The sequence below is a fragment of the Chlorocebus sabaeus genome, chromosome 16 (genome assembly GCF_047675955.1).
Source record: "Chlorocebus sabaeus isolate Y175 chromosome 16, mChlSab1.0.hap1, whole genome shotgun sequence".
Taxonomy (NCBI): domain Eukaryota; kingdom Metazoa; phylum Chordata; class Mammalia; order Primates; family Cercopithecidae; genus Chlorocebus; species Chlorocebus sabaeus.
The window spans coordinates 79,490,492-79,506,856 of NC_132919.1; the positions used below are offsets into that span (position 1 = coordinate 79,490,492).

Here is a 16,365-nt window from a genome sequence, read left to right on the forward strand (position 1 = left end):
GGTGGATCAACAAGTCAGGAGATCGAGACCATCCTGGCTAACATGGTGAAATCCCGTCTTTACTAAAAGTACAAAAAGTTAGCCAGGCGTGGTCGTGGGCGCCTGTAGTCCCAGCTACTCAGGAGGCTGAGGCAAGAGAATGGCAGGAACCCGGGAGGCAGAGGTTGCCGTGAGCTGAGATCGTGCCACTGCACTCCAGCCTGGGCAGCAGAGCGAGACTCCATTACAAAGAAAAAGAAAAGAAAATACAAAAACCAAAAATAAAACAGTAAATAAGGCTGGGCGCGGTGGCTCATGCCTGTACACCCAGCACTGTGGGAGGCCGAGGTGGGTGGATCACCCGAAGTCAGGAGTTTGAGACCAGCCTGACCAACCAACATGGTGAAATCCCGTCTCTACTAAAAATATAAAAATTAGCCAGGCATGGTGGTATGTGCCTGTAATCCCAGCTACTCCAGAGGCTGAGGCAGGAGACTCGCTCGAACCTGAGAGGCGGAGATTGCAGTGAGCCGAGATCATGCCACTGTTCTTTAGCCTGGGTGACAGAGGGAGACTCCATCTCAATAATAATAATAATACAAATAATACAAATTTAAAAAGCAATACGATGTAACAACTGTTTACATAGAATTTACATAGCAGGTGTTATAAGTAATCTAGAGGTGATGTGAGTCCACAGGAGGCAGTGCCGAGGTTATATGCAAATAACATGCCATTTTGTATCAGGGACTGCAGCCTTGTGGATTTCGGTGTTTTGGAGGTCCTGGATCCCATCCCCCAAGGATACAAAGGGACAGCTGTACTTGGGACTGGCATCAGAAATGGAGGACACGCTTGTGGAACTGAGACCTTAGCCTGCAGGATCGGATACCGTCTGCAGGGAGAAAGTGTCACAAGGGAACAGGGCTGGAGGACGCCCAGTGCGTGTCGGCTGGAGGCTCGCTTGGTGTTTGGGGAAAATCCCCACACACATTTTGGTGACCAGAGTTGAAGTGTTCTGTGTTGGATGTTGACTGTTGAGTATGTGAGAGCAGGGAAAACACTGTTTTTTTTTTTCCTGTCTCAGACGCCAGCCCAGCCCTGGAGTCAGCCATGTCTCTCCCAGGAACGTGGTTCCTTGTGTTGGGGGAATGGCGTCGAGACCAAGATGTGGGGCCAGGCACATTTGTTGCTACTGCGGTATACATTCACAAATATTTTTATTTTTACTTCTTTATTTATTGAAGATGGGGTCTCGCTCCGTTGCCCAACCTGGAGTGCAGTGTCGTGATCTCAGCTCCCTGCAACCTCCGCCTCCTGGGTTCAGGAGATTCTCCCGCCTCAGCCTCCTGGGTAGCTGGAATTACAGGCATGGAGCACCACACCCGGCTAATTTTTCTATTTTTAGTAGAGATGGGGTTTCACCATGTCGGTCAGGCTGATCTTGAACTCCTGACCTCAGGTGATCTGTCCACCTCGGCCTCCCAAAGTGCCGGGATTACCGGAGTGAGCCACCACGCTTGGCAGGCTTTTTTTTTTTTTTAAGTACAGAGTTTAAATTTGCAATGGATGTTGTCACACAGTAGAAGTTCCCTGCTTCCGGTCCCTGGATAGCAAAGGCTACGCCTCAGCCATCGCTGCTGGAAGAGACACGGCTCAGTGTTGGGTGAATGTCCTGAGTGTTTTCTTTCTTTCTTTCTTTCTTTTTTTTTTGAAGTGGAGTCTGGCTCTGTCGCCCAGGCTAGAGTGCAGTGGCGTGATCTCGGCTCACCGCAAGCTCCACCTCCCAGGTTCACGCCATTCTCCTGCCTCAGCCTCCCGAGTAGCTGGGACTACAGGCGCCCGCCACCTCGCCCGGCTAATTTTTTTGTATTTTTAGTAGAGACGGGGTTTCACCATGTTAGTCAGGATGGTCTTGAACTCCTGACCTTGTGATCCGCCCGTCTCGGCCTCCCAAAGTGCTGGGATTACAGGCGTGAGCCACCGCGCCCGGCCCTGAGTGTTTTCATTCCGGAGAATGAAAGGTGCCAACCGTCCTGGGAAAGGTGAGAAGTCAGCGTGGACAGCCTGGGGTCATCATCACCATGGAGCTACAGGCCAGCATCCTCTTCGTGTCCTAGGGCTCGTTTTGTCCCTGGTCCTGCAGGACAGCCTGGGGTCACCGTCACCACGGAGCTACAGGCCAGCGTCCTCTTCGTGTCCTAGGGCTCGTTTTGTCCCTGGTCCTGCAGGAAAGTGTGGCACCAATTGACCGATTGACCATTAGGTGAGCTGGGCCTCTCTCTCTTTTGGCACAAACGTGGGAAGAAAGTGTTTATTCACTGGTGAAATCCCTTTGGGCCCAACCCACAAGTGTCCTGTTCAGTGAGCCTGGTCCCTCGACATACCACCATCCGCCCTCAGGTCCCTTTCAGCCACCTCAGAGGAGCAAACGTCACGGCTGCTGGACCGCAGTGCTCAAGCCAGAGTTGGCCAGGAGCCAGCACCTCGAATGTGGTTCCCCAGCTCCGACAGCACTGCAGGCCCCGCCCTCCCAGCAAAGGCGATAGCCCTCCCCAGACAGGGCGACAGCCAGGCCTCTTTCATGTCCCCCAGCCCCCTCTCCCTCCGGAGCTCTGTCCTTGTGGGGAGTCCCGTCCGAGGCCCTGCCTAGAGGTTTGGCTCTGGAGGCCCCGAGGAGGAGGCCACCAGACTCCCCAGACCCCTTCTCTCACCTCCAGCCCTTGGTCTCCACGTCTCTGACCTTGTTGTCTCCCGTGGCTGCTGGGACTGCATGGATTCCCACCAGAGACTACATAGGAGCCCAGAGGGGGATGGTGGACAGGCCACTTGGCTCTGCCTGGGGTGGCAGACACCTGCCCATGGGCACCAGTCCTTCCTGGGTATTCTCGGGCCCAGGGCAGCCCTGACTCATTGGCACAGAGAGTCAGACCCCAGGACATGTCCCCAGGGCACAGGGTCTCTACAGTCCTGGTCACTCTGGGAATGGAGCTGTGGCCGCAGGGCAGGTGTGAAGCTCAGGCTGGCCTGGCCTCAGCATCCTCCTGTAACCCTTAGGGTCACACTGCCTCTCTGGGCCTGTTTCTTTGTAAAGTGGAGTATTTTATTTTATTTTTTGAGTCAGAATCTTGCTCTGTCACCCAGGCTGGAATGCAGTGTTGTGATCTCGGCTCACTGCAACCTCTGCCTCCTGGGTTCAAGCAATTCTCGTGCCTCAGCCTCCCAAGTAGCTGGGACTACAAGCACCTGTCACCACGCCCAACTAATTTTTTGTATTTTTAGTAGAGATGGGGTTTCACCGTGTTAGCCAGGATGGTCTCGATCTCCTGACCTCGTGATCTGCCTGCCTCAGTCTCCCAAAGTGCTGGGATTACAGGCATGAGCCACTGCGCCTGGCCTTTTTTTTTTGGTATTTTTAGTAGAGATGGGATTTCACCGTGTTGCCCAGGCTGGTCTCAAACTCCTGGTCTCGAGCAATCCACCCACCTCGGCCTCCCAAAGTGCTGAGATTACAGCATGAGCTAGTGTGCCTGGCCTGTAAACTGGCGTTTATAATGAAACCTACCTTGTGGGGCTACTTGGGGATCACATGACAATTGGCATGAAATGCTTTGCTTAGAAAGCTCCACCCACAACGGTGCCCAAGGTTGGCGCTGGTGTGACCTCGGTATTATCAAAACTACAGAGGGGTGTGTGTGTGTGTGTGTGTGTGCGCGCGCGCGTATGTGCGTGTGTGTTTCGAGACAGAGTCTTGCTCTGTCGCCCAAGCTGGAGTGCCGTGGCACCATCTCGGCTCACTGCAACCTCCACCTCCCAGGTTCAAGCAATTCTCCTGCCGCAGCCTCCCAAGTAGCTGGGATTACAGGTGTGTGCCCCCACACCTGGCTAATTCTTGTACTTTTAGTAGAGACAGGATTTCACCATGTTGGCCAGGCTGGTGTTGAACTTCTGACCTCAAGTGATCCGCCTGCCTCAACCTCCCAAAGTGCTGGGATTACAGGCGTGAGCCAACGTGTCTGGCCTGTTTTTTTTTTTTTTTTTTTTTGAAACAAGGTCTTGCTTTGTCACTCAGGCTGGAGTGCACTGGCACAATCACTGCTCACTGCAGCTGTGACTTCCCAGGTTTAAGCAATCCTCCTACCTCAGCCTCCCAAGTAGCTAGGACCAGAGGTGTGCATCACCACCCCCAGCCAATGTTTTAATTTTTTTTTTTTTTTTTTAGAGACAGGGGTCTCCCTATGTTGCCCAGGCTGGTCTCAAACTCCTGGGCCGAAGCGATCATCTCACCCTGGCCTCCCAAAGTGCTGGGGAGACAGGCTAGAGCTTCATGTTCTTGTCCCAGGAATCCCACCTCTGGGGTTTAGCCCACAGACATACTTGCCCTTATGCAATGTGATGACCACACGACAAGGCTGTGCACGAGCACCCTTTGCACCTGAGTGTGCAGGAGAGCCCTCCGCAGGCCCGGGACTGTCACACCTGCGGCAGCTTGCTGCGCACCCTGAGATACAGTGTTAAGAGGAGGAGACACCAGTGTGTGATGTGTAGCCATCTGTGTAAAATAAAAAATTGCATGCATGTCAATGTGTGTGGGCGCAAGTCACCCAGGTGCCGAGGCAAGAGACCGAGGGCACGAACTGTTCCAGTCTAATAAAATATATAAAACAACAAGAGATATAGTAGATCTAGATCATATACATGATTATATATGAATATCATTAATCGTTAGTTTGTAACAATTACTCTTTCCTCCAATATTATAATAATCCTCGCTCTACAATCATAACCTAGGAAAAACCAGGCCATACAGAGATAGGAGCTGAGGGGACATAGTGAGAAGTGACCGGAAGACCAGAGTGCGAGCCTTCTGTTATGCCCGGGCAGGGCCACCAGAGGGCTCCCTGGTTTAGCGGTAACGCCAGTGTCTGGGAAGACGTCCGTTGCCAAGCGGACGGTGGTCTAGTGGTAGCGTCAGTGCCAAGGAAAACCACCCACTACTTAGCAGACCGGGAAAGGGAGTCTCCTTTTCCCGGGGGGAGTTTAGAGAAGACTGTAGTCCTCCCCTTCTTGTGGAGGGCCTGACATCAGTCAGACCCACCCGCAGTTATCCGGAGGCCTAACGTCTCCTTGTGATGCTGTGCTTCAGTGGTCACACTGGTCCGCCTTCATGTTCCATCCTGTACACCTGGCTCTGCCTTCTAGGTAGCAGTAGCAAAATTAGTGAAAGTACTAAAAGTCTCTGATATGCAGAAATAATGGCACATAGGCTGTCTCCTCTCTCTCTCCTCTCTTTCTCTCTGCTTTGGCTCCCAGGCAGGGAAGGGCCCCCTGTCCAGTGGACACGTGACCCACGTGACCTTACCTATCTTTGGAGATGGCTCACACTCCTTACCCTGCCCCTTTGTTTTGTATCCAATAAATATCAGCCCAGCCTGGCATTTGGGGCCACTACTGGTCTCCGTGTTTTGGTGGTAGAGGTCCCCTGGGCCCAGCTGTCTTTTCTTTTCTCTCTTTGTCTTGTGTCTTTATTTCTACAGTCTCTTGTCTCTGCTCATGGGGAGAAAAACCACCGACCCTGTGGGGCTGGTCCCTACAAATGTGTGCACCTGTTTACTGGAATTTTCACAAAATGATCTCTGGGAATATCCACAAGGTAGTGCTGTTTGCCCTTGGAAGCAGAGCCAGGGAGCCTGGGCTGGGGGGGAAATGGACATTCACCTTCATACCTTCTGCATCTTTTGAATTTTGAACCATGTGCACGAATGACCTGGTAGAAATGAATAAAATGCAAACGTTTAAGGAATTGTCAGCTGGGTAGGAAGCGTTCTGGGTTGATAAGAGTTTTGAAACTAGGGGCTGGGCGGAGGGGATCACACCTGTAATTCCAGCACCTTGGGAGGCTGAGGCGGGCGGATCACCTGAGGTCAAGAGTTTGAGACCAGCCTGGCCAACATGCGAAACCCCATCTCTACTAAAAATATAAAAATTAGCCGGGCATGGTAGGCACATGCCTGTGATTCCAGCTACTCGGGAGGCTGAGGCAGGAGAATCACCTGAGCCCAGAAGGCAGAGGTTGTAATGAGCTGAGATTGTGCCACTGCACTCCAGCCTGGGAGATACAGCGAGACTCAGTCTCAAAAAAAAAAAAAAAAAAAAAAAAAAAGGTTTTTTTTGTTTTTGTTTTGTTGGTTTTTTTTTTTTTTTTTCTGAGACAGGTGTCGCTCTGTTGCCCAGGCTGGAGTGCAGTGGTGCAATGTCGGCTCAGTGCCACCTCTGCCTCCTGGGCTCAAACAATTCTGCCTCAGCCTCCCGAGTAGCTGGGATTACAGATGCATGCCACCACACCCAGCTAATTTTTTGTATTTTTGGTAGAGACAGAGTTTCATCATGTTGGTCAAGACTGGTCTCAAACCCCTGACCTCGTGATCTGCCTGCCTCGGTCTCCCAAAGTGCTGGGATTACAGGTGTGAGTCACTGCGCCTGGCAAGAGTTTTGAAACGAGAGAGAACCAGGGATTGCATAGCTCTCTGAATGTGACAGATGCCTCTGAGTCGCTCACTTGGAAATGGTTTGTCCTATGTTACGCGAATTTTTTTTTTTTTTTTTGAGACAGAGTCTCGCTCTGTCACCCAGGCTGGAGTGCAGTGGCCGGATCTCAGCACACTGCAAGCTCCGCCTCCCGGGTTCACGCCATTCTCCTGCCTCAGCCTCCCGAGTAGCTGGGACTACAGGCGCCCGCCACCACGCCCGGCTAGTTTTTTGTATTTTTTAGTAGAGACGGGGTTTCACTGAGTTAGCCAGGATGGTCTCGATCTCCTGATCTCGTGATCCTGACCTCCTTGAGCCACCGTGCCTGGGCTGTTACGCGAATTTCTTCCCAATAAAAAAAATATAAAAAGGGGCCAAGTACAGTGGCTCACACCTGTAATCCCAGCACATTGGGAGGCTGAGCAGCGAGGATGGCTTGAGTCCAGGAGTTCAAGACCAGTCTGGGCAACAAAGGGAGATTCCATCTCTACAAAAAATTCAGACAGTAGCTGGGTGTGGTGGTGTGTGCCTGTAACCCCAGCTATTCGGGAGGCTGAAGTGGGGGAATTGCTTGAGCCCAGGGGTTCAAGGCTGCAGTGAGCTGTGATTGTGCCACTGCACTCCAGCCTGGGCAACACGAGATCCTGTCTCTAAATAAATAAGTAAAAAGAAACGCAGCTACTACCATCCGCCCTGGGAAGTGGGCACCTGCGGAAGGGTTGAAGGGAAGCAGGGCCCCTCCAGAAGACCCTGCTCTGAGTCTGTGCATCCAAGAAGGGGTCAGAGCTGGGGAGTCCCCATGGCTCCTCCCTGTGTCTTTCTGCTGCCCTGGGGCCGGGGAGGGGAAGGAGAGGTGTGAAGCTATGAAGCAAATAAACACGCCAGCAGTGAGGTTCTTTTTTGTCTCTTTTTTAAAAATCATTTTTAAAAAGTTACAAAACAATATCATTCATCATATATTTCTTATTTTCCCTTTTTTAAAAATTAAAGTAATAAAAAAGTCACTTTATAAAATAATATAAAAGGGCTTGATGGGCGGGGCCAGGTGGGGGCTGTCTGAGCTGGTGGGCTGAGGAATCCAGTGCTTCTCTTCTGGCTCCCCACTCGTCATCAGGAAGGGCCCCCAGGTCACAGCTGGGGATGACAGCAGGTCCTTTTTCTCTGGCTGGGCTGTGGGAGAGGGCCAGGGAAAGCCGGGGCAGGGAGGGTGGTGGGCAGACCCAGACAGAGGGACGGCTGGGGCCCTGTCCTGAAGAGATGGGAGGGCCTGCTGGTGGGGGGTGAGGTGGCACTGGGGCAGCGGTGGCTGGGCCCCTCAGTGCTGGCATCTCCTCCAAATGGTCCGCCTAGCTTCCGTCGCTCAGCAGCCCCAGCAGCTTGCTGGGCTCCAGTCCCTGCTGCTGGGCCACCGTCTGCACGTCGAAGCCCATGTGCATGAGGAACTGGGCCACGTTCATCTCTTGCCCCGTGAACTGGTCTCGGACGGTGGGGCATGAGGGGTTGCAGTGGGGCCAGGGGCAGCTGTCCACCAGGTGGATGGGGCAGCCCTTGACGGGGGTCTTGCTGGTCTTGTGGCTGTCATGGAGGCTCCTGTCCCAGCAGTGCAGTGCTCGGGGCAGCGATGTCCCCTTCACCTGGACATCAGTCCAGTGGCTGCAGAGGAAAACCAGGTGGGTCACATGGGGGGAGGGGCATCAACACTGAGGCGGCTTTTTTTTTTTTTGACCAGGCTGGAGTGCAATGGCACGATCTTGGCTCACTGCAACCTCCGCCTCCCGGGTTCAAGCGATTCTCCTGCCTCAGCCTCCCGAGTAGCTGGATTACAGGCGCCCGCCACCATGCCCGGCTAAGTTTTTGTATTTTTAGTAGAGACAGGGTTTCACTACATTGGCCAGGCTGGTCTCGAACTCCTGACCTCAGGTGATCCGCCCGCCTCGGCCTCCCAAAGTGCTGGGATTACAGGCGCGAGCCACTGTGCCCAGCCCAGGGCTGAGTCTTAATTCTTGCCATACAGCTGTTGGTACAAGTGGCTCTGGCACCCCTACAAGGAAATCCTGCCCCTAGAAGGGCCAAGAAGAGGCCCGTGGGAGGCCCAAGTGCTGTTGAGGAGCCTGTGGACTTTTTAAGTTGATGTCACGGATGCAAGCTGCCCAGAGCAAGGCCACTGACCTCCGGATGATGATCTCATGGGAGAGGCAGGCAGGGGCAAAGCTGGCTCTGTTGGAGAGAAGACAGTGGCTTGTGAGCTCCCCACCCCTCAGCCCCTTTTCCACCCCCACTCCCCTAGAGCTGTCCCCGGCCTGGCCATCGCCCCTTCCTGTTGGCTGCCAGCTGCTCCTCTGACCCGGGCCGCCCCCTAGTCGGCCAGCTCCCGGCTGACCCTTACCGCTTTGTGCCTCAAATCCCTGCCCAGCGTCCACCTCTTCCAGGCAGGCCCTCCCAGGTGGTGGCAGGAGGCTGTCCCAGACAGGCAAATATTCTGCTACTATCCAGAACTCTACTTTTATTTTGTTTGGAGTTGGGGTCTGGCTCTATCGCCCCAGCTGGAGTGTAGTGGTACAATCGAAGCTTGCTTGCCTCCTGCAGGCAAGGTTAGCTCACTGTAACCTTGAACTCCTGGGCTCAAGTGATCCTCCTGCCTCAGCCTCCTGAGTAGCTGGGATTACAGGTGACACTACCTGTATAATTTTTGTATGTGCAGTACAATTTTGTATGTGCAGTAGAGACAGGGTTTCACCGTATTGCCCAGGCTGGTCTTGGACTCCTGGCCTCCAGCAATCCTGCTGCCTCGGCCTCCCAAAGGGGTGGGATCACAGCCGTGAGCCAGCGTGCCAGGCCCAAGACCTCTGTCTCTCTCTGCATATACAAAGAGAGAAAGGGTGTTTTATACATACATATATATGTGTGTGTGTGTGTGTGTGTATATGTGTATTTTTTGAGACAGAGTCTTATTCCGTCACGCAGGCTGGAGTGCAGTGGCACGATCTCAGCTCACTGCAACCTCCGCCTCCTGGTTCAAGTGATTCTCCTGCCTCAGCCTCTTTAGTAGCTGGGATTACAGGTGCCTGCCACTACACCAGACTAATTTTTGCATATTTTGTGGAGATGGGGTTTCGCCATATTGGCCAGGCTGGTCTTGCACTCCTGACCTCAGGTGATCCGCCTGCATGGGCATCCCAAAGTGCTGGGATTACAGGCGTGAGTCACCGCGCCCGGCCTACAAAACCTCTATTTTTTTTGTTTTGTTTTGTTTTTTCTTCTTTTGTTTTTTCAGGACCTCTATTTGTAAATCAAGAGGGAGCTACTTGGCGTGGGGCTCCCGGGGCCCACGCACTCACGGCACATCCTTGAGCGTGTGGCGCAGCTCGCGGCCGAGGTTCTGGATGTATAGTCGTTGGCTCTCCTGTACTGGCTGCCCCGTCAGGTGCACGTTATCCACCGTCAGCTGTGCCTCGTCAAACAGCCACTGCACCACGAACACGGGGCCTGCGGGCAGCGGGGCTCAGTTCGGCCTCCCCATGACCCCTGCTGCTGCCCCACATCCTAGGCTCAGAGCTCAGCACTCCCCCGGCCCCCTGCAGTGCCGCTGAGGCTCACAGGCCAGCTAGCCTTGGCCCAACTCTCCCCAGGGGTATCAGTCATAAGCCCCCACAGAATGTGGCTTCCTTCTTTCAAACCAGCCTTTTTATAATCCATAGGTTCATAATTAACTAACTACATAAACTGTGTTTCCTTGAAGAAGGGCTCTTGTTAACTCTTCCATGACCTTGGCCTGGTTCTCAGTGACTCCACTTTCACCGAAATTTGGTGATGATGCCCTTGCACATAACCTCACCATTCCTCAGAGTGTGGGACTGGGGAGGAACTGGCTCAGGGTCCTGCAGCAGGGAGGGGCAGCACGGGGATGAGCTCCAAACCACATCCCTGGCCCCCGGTATAGACAGGGTGACCACCTGCCCCACTTTGCCTGGGACTGGGGGGTGTCAGTGCTGAGGGCAGGCAAGTCCCAGGCACGCTGCAGCGACTGGTCCCCCTGGCACACAGCCGGCCTCCTCCCTGGATCAGGGCAGTGGTTTCTAAGCCCAGCCTGAGAGATTGGAGTCCACGCTGGATTTTTAGAAGCAAGGAAGTGTGGCCACCCCACTGCTGCCCTGTGTGCTCCGCTCGGCCGCCCACTCACAGCGCAGTGTCGGGTAGATCTTATAGCCAAAGAAGCAGTTCCACTCCTCGCCCTCCTGGAACTGGCGTCGGCAGCGCTCCGGGACCACCCCGTTCCAGTACCTGGAGCCACAAACACAGGTTAGGCTGCTGTGGGCCTCGTCCCCCGGAGCTCCCCGCCCACAGATGCCACTCCACCCAGGCCCTTTTGGGGCAGAGCTGCAGCGCAGGAACGGGCCCTCCCCACTGGAGCACCTGATGCCACGGCGGATAGCCTCTGTGGGCGCACACGTGATGGTGTCAACACAGTCTGTGTGGCGATACTGCTTGTTGTCCAGGAACCAGCCGGAGTCAGCCAGGCCTCGCACCTGGATGGCGGGGTAACCCAGCTCCTCCAGCTGCTCAGCCACACGGTCCACATTCAGCAGCACCCCGGTGCCCCCCGCACTGCAAGGAGGGCCAGATGTGAGGCCAGGTGGCTGGGGAGAGGCACTCACCTCCCCCCAGAGTCTGCTCAGCGTCAGCCCGTGCCCCAAGTTGGGCAGGAGTCCTGATGCGTTCTGAACTGCAGATGCATTCTGCATTCTCTGTTCATGTGCAAGACCCATGGTTGTCCCCTCCAGAGCAGTCCAGGGCTGAGGCTGGCAGGTCACATGTGCTTGACACAGCCAGGCTCTCCCCTCTCTCCTCCCTTTCCTCTCTGTCTCTTTAACTCAGTTTTCCTTATCTGAAAATGAAGATAAACTACATGGCCTCAGGCCCCTTCATCTGTTCCCCATATGTCCCCTGGGTCTCCTGCATGCCTGCTGGGATACAGGGACCCACAGGGGTGATCCTCACCTACTGGGCCCTGGAGAAGGGGTGTTACACCATGGCCAACCTCTAACCAACGACCTAGGTCCCTGCGGCTCGAACCTTCCGCTATATCCAACAACCATGGGGTCCAGAAACATCCTCTAGACAGCGTCCGGTTACCCAGCACTCTGAAGCCAGGCCTCAGAGACGTCCCCAATGATGTGGGTTCTCCCAGCTCCAGCCTCTCACCCTCCCAGCCACCTGCCAAGATATGCACAGACTCCACCCCCTCCTCGCCTCCCATACACCCCCACCCCACACCCCTTCTATGCACCCTGCACACCGTCCTCGCCCCTCACCTCCAGCCCCTGCCCGCCCTGCCCACCTGCTCCCGGCCAGCAGCAGCACCTTGGCCCCGCTCAGCCCTCTGCCCAGAAGCTCCCGCACCACCTCCTGGATGATGAGGGCGCCCATGAAGGCATACTCGTCTGCAAGAGGGACGGGGTGGCCTCAGGTAGGGGCCTGGGCAGAGAACCACCTCCTACCCCAGAATGGCTGGCAGAGGAGTTCTTGCCCCGCTGGGGGACTAGGGGTAATCTTCTGAGGTGGGGTCAGGGGCTGGGGTAGACTGGAGGAAGGTGGGTGCACCAGGCCATGCTGGGGCCTCCTCCCCAGGAAATATTCAGAAATAAGGACCCCTTACAGTCGTGGACAAGCGAGCAGTGAATGCATGAGTCAGGCACCCTGGGACATACTGTCAAGGGCTTTGAAAGTGAGACAAGGCTGAGAGTCAGCTTTTCCCCAGAACCCCCCCATCCCGCCTCGTCCCTGCCCTGCCGTCCTGCCTTGTCCCTGCCCTGCTGTGCCCTGGGAAGGTCGGGGACTCACTCTTCTCGGACTTGGATGAAGCCCCACTCCAAACGTCACTGGAGCAGTAGGGGATGAAGCTGCAACACAGAACAGAGTGAGTCTGTCACAGAGCCTGCTGCCCGGCAGCCTCCAGAAAGGACCCCCAGGACAGGACTCCCAGAAAAGACCGACCAGGACAGGACCCCCCCCCAGGAAGGGCCAACCCAGGACAGGACCCCCAGAAAAGACCGACCAGGACAGGACCCCCCCCAGGAAGGGCTAACCCAGGACAGGACCCCCCCAGGAAGGGCCAACCCAGGACAGGACCCCCCCAGGAAGGGCCAACCCAGGACAGAACCCCTCCCCCAGGACCCAGGACAGGACCCCCCTGAGGAAGGACCATCCCAGGACAGGACCTCCCAGGAAGGGCCAACCCGGGACAGGACCCCCCAGGAAGGACCATCCCAGGACAGGACTCCCCTGAGGAAGGACCATCCTAGGACAAGAGCCCCCCAGGAAGGACCAACTCAGGATAGAACCCACGCCCCAGGAAGGGCCAGCCCAGGATAGGACACCCCCCGAGGAAGGACCAACCCAGGACAGGACCCCCCAGCAAGGAAGGACCATCCCAGAATAGAACCCTCACAAGAAAGACCCCCAGGATAGAACCCATCCCCCAGAAACGACCAATCCAGGACAGGACCCCCCAGGAAGGGCTAACCGAGGACAGGACCCTCCAGCAAGGAAGGATCATCCCAGAATAGAACTCCCCCCAAGAAAGACCCCCAGGATAGAAACCCCCCAGGAAGGACCAATCCAGGACAGGACCCCCCAGAAAGGACCAACCCAGGACAGGACTCCCCCAGGAAGGACCAACCCAGGACAGGACCCCCCCTCCAGGAAGGACCATCCCAGGACAGGACCCCCCCTCCAGGAAGGACCATCCCAGGACAGGACCCCCCCAGGAAGGACCAACCCAGGACAGAACCCCCCCAGGAATGATCATCCCAGGACAGGACCCCCCCCTGCAGGAAGCACCATGCCAGGGCAGGACCCCCTCATCGCCAGGGAAGAAACGCCTCCAGAACCCCTCTAGGACAGGACCTCCCCAGAAGGACCATCCAGAACAGGACCCCCGGCAAAGACCATCCCAGGACATGACCCCCCAGGAAGGACCCCCAGAAAGAACCACCCTCCAGGCAGGACTCCCAGGCAGGACCCTGCACCCCCTTACACCATGTTTGCGTTCCACCAGTAGGGGTTCTCCTCCGGCTGTGAGGACAGGATCCCTGTGCCTGGGGACAGAGGCGGTGGGTCTTTATAGCGGAAGGAGGCTGTGTAGGGACGGGTCTGGGAACCCCTGGCGAGGAGTAGGGGTTCCTACTTGACCTCAGCAAGGGAGGTGTGCTGGTGCTGCTGGCCTGAATCAAGGTTGCCGGAAAAGTGCAGGGCAGTAGGGTTTAGTTACCCCGGGAAGACACCATGGCCACAGTGCCCGGCTGGGCTACGACACCAGGTCTGACCTTGACTTCAATCCTCTGCCCTGCTTTGACCCCGGGGAGGGCCAGAACTGCTGAGTAAGCGCCTGAATATTAATGTGGAATGGACCCCAAAGGGCGAGAGTGAAGGGCGCCCCCTGCTCTTAGGAAACCCGGGCGCCAGGCTGGGCACGATGTGCGGGGCGGGGGCCTCGCTGGGGCTCCAGGGCGCGGGCGCGGCTTCCTCCCGGGCCTCACGTCGAGGCCGCCTTCTCCAGGGCCCGCTGCTGACCTGTGCGAGTGCGCGGCCAGTCCCGGGAGCTCATGAGGCGCCGCATGGTGTTGTATCTGGAGTCGCAGTTCTCGCGGTTGAAGCAGTACCAGCCGCCTGCGGACACGGCCACCGCTCAGGCCCGCGCGCGCAGAGAACCCCAGCCTCCCCCAGCCTCGACCCCGGACGCACCTTCCAGGAAGAGGAGCCACCGCCGGCTGCCCCTGGACTCCTTCAGGTAGTAGCTGCGGGGAGGACGCACCGTGGGGGTCGGCCGGGGCTGCAGCCCCGCCGCGCCCCGCGCGCCCAGCTCTAGCGGAGGGAACGCGCCACCTGTTCCGGCCGTGCGCGGCGGTCGCACGGGGGCGCCCTCGGCCAGGCCCACGCGGAGCTCAGGGACGGCGGCGGTCCCGGGAGGTGGCGCTCGCGGGTCGGGGAACGGGCCGCGCGGGGCTGTGGTGCGTGGAAAATCCCCACGTCCAGCCCAGCGCGCGTCCCGTTGTCACCTCGGCGCGGGCGGCGGTCCTCCCGGGGCGCTCGGCGGCTCTCGAAACATGAAACGCGTCCGCACGGAAGGAGCGCGCATGGCGGGGGCACGGGACGCTGCGGGGGAGCGCGGGAGGCACCGACCCGGCGGGGGAGCCTTCCTGCCGAGCCCCGACCCCACGCCCACGTCTCCCGCTGTCCCTGGGTGTCCTCGGCCTGTTGAGCGCGTGGACGCCCCCGCCACTCCTCGACCCCCGGCCTCACGTCTTCTATCTACTTCGGGGCTGTGGGGAGGTGGGCAACAAGCCTCTCCCGCCCCCGGTGTCGCCGGTTCCCGCTAGAGCCAGGCGCGCTCTCGGGCTGCCATCTCCCCGCCCCGGGACCGAAGGACGCCTGCAGAGCGGCTGGGCCCGGAGGCCGAGGGGTCAGTGCCCGAGCTGGCCGGGGACCAGCCCTTCCAGGGCCGCTCCGTTCCCCACACGGAGAGTCACCGAGCCGGGCCCTCCTCGGGGCCAGCACTGCGGGGCGCCCGACGGAAGCCCTTTCTCCCGGGGGAGAGAACGGCCGCGGCCCGCAGGGAAGGTCCAGCCGGAGACCAGGCGCGTCGGGCGGGGCGGGGAGGCGCAGGGCGCCGGCCTTACCCGGCGGGGCTGCCGTCGTTGCAGGTCACCGAGGTGTTGAGTAGGAGGTGCAGGCGCAGGTCCTCGTTGAGCTGCTGCGCGGAGCAGGGGTACAGGGACTGCGCCAGACTCTTGACCTGCGCCATGAAGCTGTCCATGTTGCCCTCCACGGCCGTGAAGTCCAGCGGGAAGCTCTCCACGGGCTGTCCAGCCGCCGGCGCCGCCTCGGTCCGCGGGGGAGGCGGCGGCTGCTGACCCCGGCGCCGCCAGGTCTTCCTGCCCTCGCTGCCCCCTGCGCAGTGCAGTAGGCCCAGCAGCAGCAGCACACGCACCCCTCGGCCCATGGCCGCGTCCACCTGCGGGGAGCGGGCGGCCTTGAGGCGGCGGCGGCGGAGGGTGCCGGGCCGGGGATGCCGGGGACACTGGCGCTCCTGCTCCCTCGCCCCCGCTCCCGCCCGCCGGGCCTGGCGGAGAACGCGCGCGCGGCTGGGCGTCGAGGCTCTCGGGGCTGGGTGCCGTCGGCCTCCGCAGCTGGGGCTCCGCGCCCGGCCGTCCGAGGGCAGCGCAGGGTCTGGGTGCGCTGGCTGCGGCCCGCGCCAATGAGCGGCGGGGGCCGAGGCTGGGCTTATTTGCGGGGGCCGCGGCGGCCCGGGTGCCCGCGCGTTAGATGTGCCGCCGCCGCCGCCCGGGCTCGGCGGAGGGGGGAGGGGGCCGCGCTCGCTCTTTTCTTGGCGGAGGCATCGCCTTTTCTTCCCAAACCGCAAGCCTGACGGAGGGGCCTGGACTACCCCGCCGCGGCCGCCGGAGGCGCTCCCGGCCCGGCTCCGTGGGGGGGCAGCGCGGCCAGGCGGCCCCGGCGGCTCCATTCACCGCGGCCAGCCCGGCGCCGCCGCCCCCGCCCCCGGGGCAGCTGGAAGGGGCGGCGGCGGCGGCGACGGGGAGGGGCGAGGCTTTTCCGCGCCGGCGGGGGGAGCGGGACGGGGAACTCCGCCCGCGGCGCAGCCGGCCGCGGCCGACGGGCTGGGGGCGCGGGGCGGGCGAGCTCACCTGGAGCCGCCAGTGTCCTTCCCATCCCCCAGTGCCCAGGCCCAGAGCAGGCCGTGGGGGACTCGGACCCCGGCCCGCATCTCTCCACCCCGCGCAGCCCTGGGGCCCCGCTCTCACTGCGGCCAGCGCGGGCGACCCAGTGGCCCCGTCGTCT

General features: G+C 58.7%; 1 protein-coding gene across 1 annotated transcript; it reads right to left on the reverse strand.

Annotated features, from left to right (window-relative positions):
- Window positions 1-7,395: 7,395 nt before the first annotated feature.
- Window positions 7,396-16,017, reverse strand: NOTUM (notum, palmitoleoyl-protein carboxylesterase). The gene is made up of 11 exons (XM_008013299.3): window positions 15,186-16,017; window positions 14,251-14,303; window positions 14,080-14,175; window positions 13,544-13,604; window positions 12,349-12,407; window positions 11,846-11,948; window positions 10,921-11,112; window positions 10,688-10,788; window positions 9,846-9,993; window positions 8,677-8,724; window positions 7,396-8,160 (listed from the first exon to the last, which is right to left on the reverse strand). Exons 1-11 carry the CDS (start codon window positions 15,506-15,508, stop codon window positions 7,854-7,856), a joined length of 1,491 nt encoding a protein of 496 aa, XP_008011490.1. The 5' UTR covers window positions 15,509-16,017; the 3' UTR covers window positions 7,396-7,853.
- Between the last annotated feature and the right edge of the window lie 348 nt (window positions 16,018-16,365).